At 45.3% G+C, this 9,765-nt stretch overlaps 1 protein-coding gene across 11 annotated transcripts in view; it reads right to left on the bottom strand.

Annotated features, from left to right (window-relative positions):
- The window catches only part of LOC118315966 (pleckstrin homology domain-containing family A member 7), a 119,418-nt gene that overhangs the window by 20,124 nt on the left and 89,529 nt on the right, over positions 1–9,765 (bottom strand). For 10 of the 11 annotated variants that reach the window (XM_047333034.1, XM_047333036.1, XM_047333035.1 and 7 more), the window contains 2 exons: positions 8,324–8,424; positions 220–401 (listed from right to left, as the gene is read on the bottom strand). In XM_047333034.1, the coding sequence (XP_047188990.1) occupies positions 220–401; positions 8,324–8,424 (283 nt within the window). The remainder of the gene's footprint in view (positions 1–219; positions 402–8,323; positions 8,425–9,765) is intronic. The other variant, XM_047333039.1, reaches the window with a different exon arrangement.

The raw sequence follows: 9,765 nt of genomic DNA, 5'->3' as shown, positions 1-9,765 counted from the left end.
TTCGAGCCAACAAATAAACATATACTATCTCCGCAGGATTTATGAAAATGAATGAATATTTTACTACAGCAGCCAAAATGTTCATGAACTGGGTCGTAACTGGGTCGATAAAGTTTTATGTCAGTGAGCATGTGTAAAAAAAAAAAGAAGAACTAAAAACTGAAAAAAGGCCAAAAAGAAGATGTAGCAGTAAAGTGTGCGTGTGTGCGCGGCCCCCACCTGATGAATGCATCGCCGTGGTTCTGCATCAATGCCGCCTGGTTCATGGCCCTCAGCCAGGTGTTCATGTCCTCCTGGGTGTCGGCGCTGAAGTAATACGTCCGCATCCCAGTGTGCTCCGCCTGTGAGCCAATCACAGAGCTCTCCTTGTAAATGTACGAGCGCATACCCGTGTGGCTAGCCTATGGGAAGAGAGAGGAGGCGGGGTCAGTGTGGGAGGTCGGCCGAGCAGATCAGCTGAGAGACGGCGCGTTAGGTGAGCCGCAGCTTTGGTCAAAGAGACAGGGAGACGTCATGCCAACCAACGAGAGAAACATCCAAGGGCCACATGAGCATCAACCAATACACAAAAGAGCCAGTGAGGGAAACCACACAATAGAAATACAGAGACAAAAAAATGCCAGCCAGTTACGACCAACAAAAGCCACAACTTTGGACCAATGAGAGGAAAGATATTTAGGTACAATGGAGGATAGATCATATGAATGCCAGAAAAAAGAACCCCCCAACCCCAAAGTCACCTCACAAACCAGTTTATTCCTGCTATTACAGCTTAGAAAGCTACTGAGAACATACATAAGGGCAGATAGCGATTTACAAACACAAATGATAACATCTAAATTGATGCTTCCTATACTTTCCTTAACAATATAACTCTCAAAAGAGCATGATTACAGTGGTCTGGAAAATAGTTTCTCCAAAGAGGCAGTGTGAAGCGCGAGCCCGATCAACTCCCACACCATGACAAGGTAATTGTGCTCTGTGATTTAAGTGTCGAGCCCCTGACAGGCATATTCAAACTCCAAGATGGATATTTCTTTATATGCACAGTAAAAAGTCCATTAGTCAGGTGATCGAACACGCTGTTGTTATCAGGGGGTGACAGCCGAGAGCACATCTGCTCCAATTCATCATCTGGGAGGATTCAAAGACGCATGCGTGCGGAATACAAAAAGAAGGATCTCACTGGACTATGTTGAGCAGATTTCAAGTGCACCAAACTGCCACGTCAGTGACTAGCTGGCAAACGTAGTGGAGCATTGAGAGGCTAAACAGCCACATAATACCCTCCAGGGGACAGGAAATATTGGGCTTACTCTCATCAGGTGGCCAGAAACACAACTCCTATCTTGTTCCGCGTCTATCAGATGTGTAAACAAGCAACTGGTATATGCTATAACAACTTCATAAGGTAATATAATACAGTATGTCAATGTTTCAATGTGCATGCACACATTGCATGCAATAAAACTGCCCATTTTCTCTCAACAGTGATTTCATACATTTGCCAATGTACCTATGAGAACGCGACAGAAGATACACGATACGTAGTTACCTTCAAAAAAGTAATTCACTTTGAGTTGGTAGAGAGAGAGAGCAATACACGCCACAGCATATCAACTGCAAAGAAACATTTATTTTTCCAGCTGAGGAGAAAAACGAGAGAGCTGCTCCTCTCTCAAAAAAGTCAACACTAGAGTCTGGATGCATTTCGGTGAGCAGACACCACGATCAGTCGACAAGTTGTTATCTCGGTTTCTTTCCACTACAGATTTTCTGCCTCAAAGTCCGACACATTTACCATTTAATTATTCATGTGCTCAAAGATAATATACCCGCTGCCGAACTTCTTTCTATTAGCCGTGCAGAAAACATACGAACGCGACGTCGCCGATAATATAATCGTCCAGCTATCCACAAATAACAAAACACACAGAACTGACCGAGGCATTCGAGGAGGAGTGCGTCACTAATAGCTGCTTTCTATCCTTGATAAAGATGTCCTTGCGGTTAAAGTGCGGTTGTTAGAGGCCTTTTTTTACAGGAAGATGCACTCCACTGAGCACAGCGCCGCTCTTTAAATGCCCTACTTTCCCCTTTTCTTCCTTCCCTCCTTCCGCCCTAGGATCCCAGCGGTTGGGATTAGGAGACACGTGCGAGAGCCGACTCAACAACAGATGCATGCAAATGAACAGTAATTAAACACCAAATCATCTCTACCCCTAATTTCACTCACTGAATAATGAATGCAGGATAAGTGAGTGCGCGTGTGGAGAATTGCTGTCGGGATCCACTGCGGCCGCAACAAGATCATTTCTCCAAGATTTCTCTATTTGGTTTATATTATGAGAAAATGAGTGTGACACCTCTGTAATTTGACAACGAGATGAGAATCATAGACGTGCGCCACGCCCGCTGATGTCGTTTGATTTGCACACTGAGCTAGTTCATGAATAATGCAGATAGACTGTTCTATCCCCGTTACTTTATTAACCAGCACAGGTACAGACGTGCACACAAACAAACATCCCTCCCAGGGTTTCCCAAGAGCTGGGTACAGTAATTCCCATCCGCGTCTCAAAGCTCTGCTGTCTGGCTCCTGAAACAGCCTCATCTCAGTCCAATACAATGACTTAACACATTATATTTTCACTCGCAAAGCTTTGGGCATGTACTTGACCCTGACGCTAGCACATATTTCAAGGATCTGCGAGGGGATGGCGCCGCTTGCTTGAATAGACCATGGGTCCTGATACCTCTGCAGGTGCACCAGTGCTCAGGTGGAGGTGTGGTGAGAGGTGAGCAGAGGTTGCTGCTGTCCTCAGTGACTGTCTTTAGAGTTTAAGGATGTTAATCAATATTCAACCATAGTTACATTATTTTCCGGACATGCCGGGTCTGAATCACATCAGACCACAGTAGATAAGACTGTGATATCAATCAGGACTATGCAGGCTTCCATTCCATCCAAAAGCAACTTCATTTTTTTTATTTTTCATTGCATCTGCAATGCCGGAGTGTCCTCGGACAAGACTCTTAACCCTAAATGGTCCATGACTGCTGGGCCAGCAGTGTATGAGTGATGTGTGATAGAAAACGTGTGTACGCTGTGTGAATGTGTGTTTGATTCAAGTTTTGACACTGAGTGGTCAATAAGACCAAAGAAAAAAAGCGTCATATAAATACAGTCCATTCAATTGTGAAAATTTTCTTGATGGAAAAAGTCCCAGGGACTACCTCATTTAGCTGCACTGGGTGAAATTACAAGACAGATGTTGAAACATACACGTGTTAACCACCCTGCTGCAGGGTTGAGTTGTTACACAATGCGATGTGAGGAGCCCACAGTCACACAGGACAACAGAACTAGTAGTAAACTAACTAAAGTACTGTAGATCAGTTAATAAAGTTACATGACGACATCTTGTGTCCTGCATATAACAGCAGCTTGCTAGTTTAGAAAATACTGAACATGTTCAACTTGCATGTCTAGTCGATGTAATCTGCATTGTCCCTTTCTGCAGCGATGGAGTTAAGTGGTGTGGTGTGCTGTGCGTACCTGCTGTCCTAACACTCGACCTGAAGAAGTGATTTGGATTTGGATCCTGTCTTCCATTGAAGCGTTCTAATCAGTTCAATTAGCTGATGTAAAGTTTGGTTAAAATAGCGAATAGTTAGAATGAAAGTCTGCAAACTCTTTGACCTCAATGAAAAAACAGATGTGAACAGATGCACGTGGCTCCGCCAGCCCGTCACTGTCAGGCACGGAGATGTGTTCAGCTCCATCAGAGGACAGGAAACAGGCAGCGAAACCATTCAGCTCATTTTAAAGAACGAACGGCAGACGCGTCCAAAAAAAACGCCCTAAAAATCTCGAGGAAAGGAATATCAGCATCCTCGGGAAGCAGCTGTCAAAACACGCCTGCTCGCCACCGGCTCTGACAGATGGCCTCTTACAGCCACCATGAGGCAGGCTGCCTGATGAGAGTCGGAGAATCGCGCCGCTAGTCAGATTGATCAGGCACGTGCAGAGATATTGGTATGCATGTGCAACACACAGCAGCACAGAGGCCCGGACACACACTTTGTACGGTAATGGGTTGAATGAACTGAAATAAATCCCTATTCGGACTCGCAGAATCTTTTCCCAAAGCCTGAAACCCTAATTCCAAATCCTCCTCCCACGGTGACCAGTGGCGAGTAATGAACACAAAAAAAAAGCCCATGCGACCTCCATCACACCTTATACACATTTGAAAGCTCTGTCATTTCAATCTCAATCCACCAGCCTCAAATTGACCCTATTTCAGCTACGCACTCAATGGTGACAAAATACAATGCACACCACGGGCGGTCTGAAACATCATCGGTCGTCTCTGCCTCTCTTTAGCAGAAACGCTGAGCGGGTCATGCTGAATCATGCACAGCCAACCTTTGTTTAGTCTCTGTGGTGTGTGAACATGTGGGAGGTGGTGGCAGTGGTTCAGACTCTTAGTTTTGTGCACTGTATTATTGAAACTTGCTTTGTGGAAGAAATATGAAAAGTTACACCTTTACTTCTACCCTGTAATTCACCGTGACTTGCCCTCATCACTTTCCTTCCTCTCCAACCCATTTCTTTTTTCTCCATCACTTCCTCTCGTTACTTTCCGTTTATTTCCCAGCCCTAATCACTTTCCCCCGTCTGTGTTCTCTGCCCCTCAGCCTCCCCTTTTCTACAAACAAACGGAAAAAGAAAATATCACAGTTTGCACCCAGAAAGGCTTACAATAGTGAAAGCTCTCTCTCCCGGGGACAGGCCCTGACAAACACACACTCTTTGTCCGGGCACTATTTAAAGAGTCATTGTGCTCATAAAGATAAGCCCCACCAGCCAGGGCACCACAAAGCTCCTGATAAAGTACATTCTCCTAAAACCGGCGACTGTAGAAGATAAATTCACTCTGAAAATCAACAGAAGGAGACAAAAGAAAATAGCTTGTGGACATCTCAGTTTTAAATCAGGCCTGCTTCAAATATTCAGTGTTATTACTTACAAATAGAAAAGAAAAAGAAAATCCCTTTAGGAAGCTAGAATTTAAAAGGTTTCTCTTCTACAAAGTTCCCCAAAGCAGCAGCTGCTTCGGAAAAATCCACATTCCAGTGACCGCGGGGTTCCACAGGATCCACAAAGATCTCTGCTTCCCGCTCTCTTCGTCTCTGGAACAGTAAGCGTGAGGTGATATGAGGTTCAAATGAAACAGTGTTTTTTCTCCACGCCGTCAGAAAACTGCATGCTGATACAGTAGATGTGACAGATGGAGGAGAAGCGAGGGCTGTGCACAACAGTAAACGAACAATGAGCCCAAAACCAGATAAGCCAAATACAAAGGTTCATATTGTGACAACGAGGATAGGGAGAATGAGAGAGAGAGAGAGAGAGAGGCAGAAGGGATGAAAGAAGAACAACAATAACAACAACAACAACAACAACAACACAACCACATCAGCCAAATATGACATGTTATCCTCAAGACATGCATCAAAGAAAAACAAAAACAAAGATATACAAGGCAGCTGTATATTCTGTATGTTGGGACCCAAAAAGCCACACCGACGGCAGACAACAGGGACACAGAGGTTCACACCTGGTACAGTGAGAGCACGTGAGAGCGTAGAGTACCTATTTATGGGAGGACTGGCACTGGATGACGAGACACACTCACAGCGAGGGAGGGTGGTCCCAGTCGGGCAGCCGACCAATGAGAACAAGAGAGGGAAGAGGATTCGGTGAATGAGGGATCGGAGGGATCGGAGGGGGTGGGACGGTTTGTCGAAGCTCGGGGGGGGGGGGGGGGGGGGGGGGGGGGGGGGCTCATGAGGTCTTTGGCTGGGTTCGGTAGTCAGTATCCACACACTCAAACACCAGTGAAATACCCACCATCAGTTCGCTGAGCAGCATTTTGAATCGTTCCTGATAAACGTTGGTTTCTAATCTGCTTTGAGACCAGGCGGGTTTACCGCCGCAGGTCAGTACCCACAGTTTTAGTTAGGTTATCGCTCTCTACAGGACAACCGTTAGTCCAGGTCCCCATGTTGTACTATGATGACCACATCCTGGAATACACTGCAGCACAGTGAAGAGTTAAGCCAGTAGTGTTCGGGAACAGACACAATTTTAGGCTGCTCTCAATTTGCTTTTAAAAAAGATGAAAATAAGTTAAGTCTAGTAAACACTTACAGTCTACATAGCTTCCTGGTCCTGATGTAAATGCAATGATTAGAAATACTTATTATCAGCTTCATCGGCTAACAGATAAAACTCTGTGTGCAAATAAACAATGTAACCATTTTGTATTTCAGCAATAAATGGACCAATAATTTCCCAATTTTTATATTATATACATATTTCTAGACATCATTTTTATGTAATGTTATGTTATTTCATTAACTGGATAGAGTATATTACATTCATATCATGGCCAGGTAGTGATGTTACAGCTGAGGCTCGAACTGTGTTCAGCACATTTGGAGGGCTCGCGTATTTTGTTTCAGCAAACTCCCTCCTGGTGTATGTGAGAAATAGGAGTTTATAATATATCATATTATGATGAGGCAGGCATATCAACATAGATGTGGATTAACCAGTTGTGAACAGGGACGTTCAATTAAGGTCTCAACGTTGCTCATGTCGTCTGACAAACACTGGAGGCAGATTAGATCAGTGGGATTAGAAGTCCCTTCAGCTGCCACTGTATGCACCAGGTACACCCAACTTGTCCAGTTGGGAGTGAGTGAATAGGCAAAAAGTGAATTCTTCACACATCTTAATAATCAGACACAGATCCAAAGACCTTTAAGGAGTCAGAAGGACAAACCAGGGAGCAAGAACCTTTGGCCCAAGACTTGTTTCTTTAATATCCAGGCAAAGTCAACATGTCACTTGATGGACAAACATCTCACCTAAAACAAAAAGGAACATTTTATTTGATTTTAAATGCGTGAATGAGGTTGAGGTCTACGGTGCAGAGTACACGTATGTGTAGATGTGTGCGCGGTATGTAAAGTATGTCCGCCACTTAACGTCACACACATCGGGCTTAACTCAAAGAGACCCGCGCCTCGGGGGAATGAAAAAGGCTTCGTGCCATTCCAGAGGAGATTGTCTGTCTCAATGGATACACTGACAGACCCTCGGGGGTAATAGGCATCGCTGCAACAGGTGGCGAGTGATGCACGAAGCTGAGAGTCGGACTGAGCGAAGATATCTGATATATCTTGAGATATCTGAATTGGCAACCAGAAAAAAGGGAGTTTTATAATTGTCTTTAATTTCGCCATGATTGCCTCATCAATTAAATGACTACCTAAATGATTTTTAAATAAGTTATACTAAAAAAAATACTTTTAAAGATTTTTCCTGCAATGAACTCAGGACGTGTTGTCATTGTTGTAAGACTCGAAAGCAACAAGTGTGTTAAACGGCAGATAAACAGAGATGAGAACACATTGTGGAGCCGTATGAATCATAAACCATGCTTGACTCGGGATATACCACTCGCCCACTGGTCTCGAGTGGTATATCGAGACCAGTGGGCGATAAGGCCCCCACCTTATCTCTTGGGAAATAGCCGCGCGCCACAAAATAACCTGCTCGTCGTCATACAACAGGTGTTACAGTAGCTTTCTGTCGTAAAAGGCGGAACCAATTTGTGTTGAAGAGGAATGTATATTACTTCTAATGAACTTCTCTGTCATTAATAATACAAACCACTCGGTGGAAAACTCTCATTAAAAGTGCTTCAAATAGCAGGAGAGGTATTCATTTTAGCATATGTGCCTGAAGTGGGAATAGAGCCTGACCTAACGCTGACATCGCCAGTGAATTATTTAGAATATGTTCCAAGTCTGTTCAAGCTGGAATTCAGCCATACGTCGTGTGATCGGCGTCAACAGCATCACATCAACTCTGAAGAAGCCTGGCATGCGAGTTTCACTTGTAGAATAATGTTTAATGTTCGTCACATTGAATAGTTATGTTTGAGTTTCAGCTTAAATAAAAATCCCCACTTCCGAATCAAATTCTATCTTGAATTTTATGTTATTCGTTTTTCTTCCAATAACGTGTTATGAACTTGGTGGTAAAAGGCAATTTTGAAAAATACATTAGACCCCTTACATTAAGTTTGTGCTGCAATCCTTCATTTCAGCAGGAAGGGTTTCTCGTGGGGTTTTTCTTTTCTAAATTAGAAACTACGTCAAACCAATAAAAATCACATCAGAGGAAGCAATTCAAAAACATGACACAGCACGGAGTACGAGTGTGGAACAAAGAGAGGCGTACCTTAAAGGCATACTTGCGACTGATGTGGTCCTCGGGTCCCACAGGTGAAATGCCATAGCTGGGCAGAGGAATACTGCCGAGGACCGATTCCTCTCTGCTGTCTGGAGAGAGGGAGAGAGAGAGAGGGAGAGAGAAAGAGAGAGGGAGAGGGAGAGAGAGAGAGAGAGAGAGAGAGAGAGAGGGAGGGGGAGGGAGAGAGAGAGAGAGAGAGAGAGAGAGAGAGAGGGAGAGAGAGAGAGAGAGAGAGAGAGAGAGAGAGAGAGAGGGAGAGAGAGAGAGAGAGAGAGAGAGAGAGAGAGAGAGAGAGAGAGAGAGGGAGGGGGAGGGAGAGGGAGAGAGAGAGAGGGAGGGAGAGAGAGGGAGAGAGGGAGAGAGGGAGGGAGGGAGAGGGAGAGAGAGAGAGAGAGAGAGAGGGAGAGAGAAAGAGAGAGAGAGAGAGGGAGAGAGAGAGAGGGAGAGAGAGAGAGGGAGAGAGAAAGAGAGAGGGAGAGGGAGGGAGAGAGAGAGAGAGAGAGAGAGAGAGGGAGGGAGAGGGAGAAAGAGAGAGGGAGGGAGAGAGAGAGAGAGAGAAAGAGAGAGAGAGAGGGAGAAAGAGAGAGGGAGAGAGAGAGAGAGAGAGAGAGAGAGAGAGAGAGAGGGAGAGAGAGAGAGAGAGGGAGGGGGAGGGAGAGGGAGAGAGAGAGAGAGAGGGAGAGAGCGAGAGAGAGGGAGAGAGAGAGAGAGAGAGAGAGAGAGAGAGAGAGAGAGAGAGAGAGAGAGAGAAAGAGAGAGGGAGAGAGAGGGAGAGAGAGAGAGAGGGAGAGAGAGAGAGAGGGAGGTAAGGAGTTGATTATCACAGTGAGTAAGGTGAGAGAACGGAACAGATGAGATATGGAGGGAGGGAAGGGAGCGAGGGAATAAATATCACTCATCACCCACTGATTTCATCACTGGCTGCCACCAGTATCATAACACTCACACACACTCACATGCCGTCATTCATACCACGGTGCTGTGCCAAGCGGCGAATGGCCACTCTGGTATCCCAGTGTCGCGGAGCTGGAGCTGAAGCTGGACTGCTCCAACTGGCAGCCGGCCACCATTCCTCTGCTTCCTCTATATCTGCTTGGACCTTCACAGACACATTTACCTCAACCCTAACGTCCTAGCCCTGGAATAACCCCTCTGAAGAAAGAATGTTCTCACTTTCCGAAAACACTCCCAAGGTCTAAAACTTAAATTGGTCCCCACAAAGATAGAGGAGCAGTCGTGCCGTTAGAACAGGGCCCGTCTTAACTAGTTCACACGTCTATAAATAAAAGGTTCATCTGAGTGTTTGTGTTTGTCTGAACATTGCGGCAACTCTCTAGAATGTGCACGTGCGCGTCTGTGTTGCTCTGTGCCGCGTCGACTACCACGTCGTAAAATGTAGTGTGAGCATGAGAATATGTGTGCGCGGCACC

The sequence above is a fragment of the Scophthalmus maximus genome, chromosome 7 (genome assembly GCF_022379125.1).
Source record: "Scophthalmus maximus strain ysfricsl-2021 chromosome 7, ASM2237912v1, whole genome shotgun sequence".
NCBI lineage: Eukaryota > Metazoa > Chordata > Actinopteri > Pleuronectiformes > Scophthalmidae > Scophthalmus > Scophthalmus maximus.
This window is presented reverse-complemented; position numbering and strand designations above follow the sequence as displayed.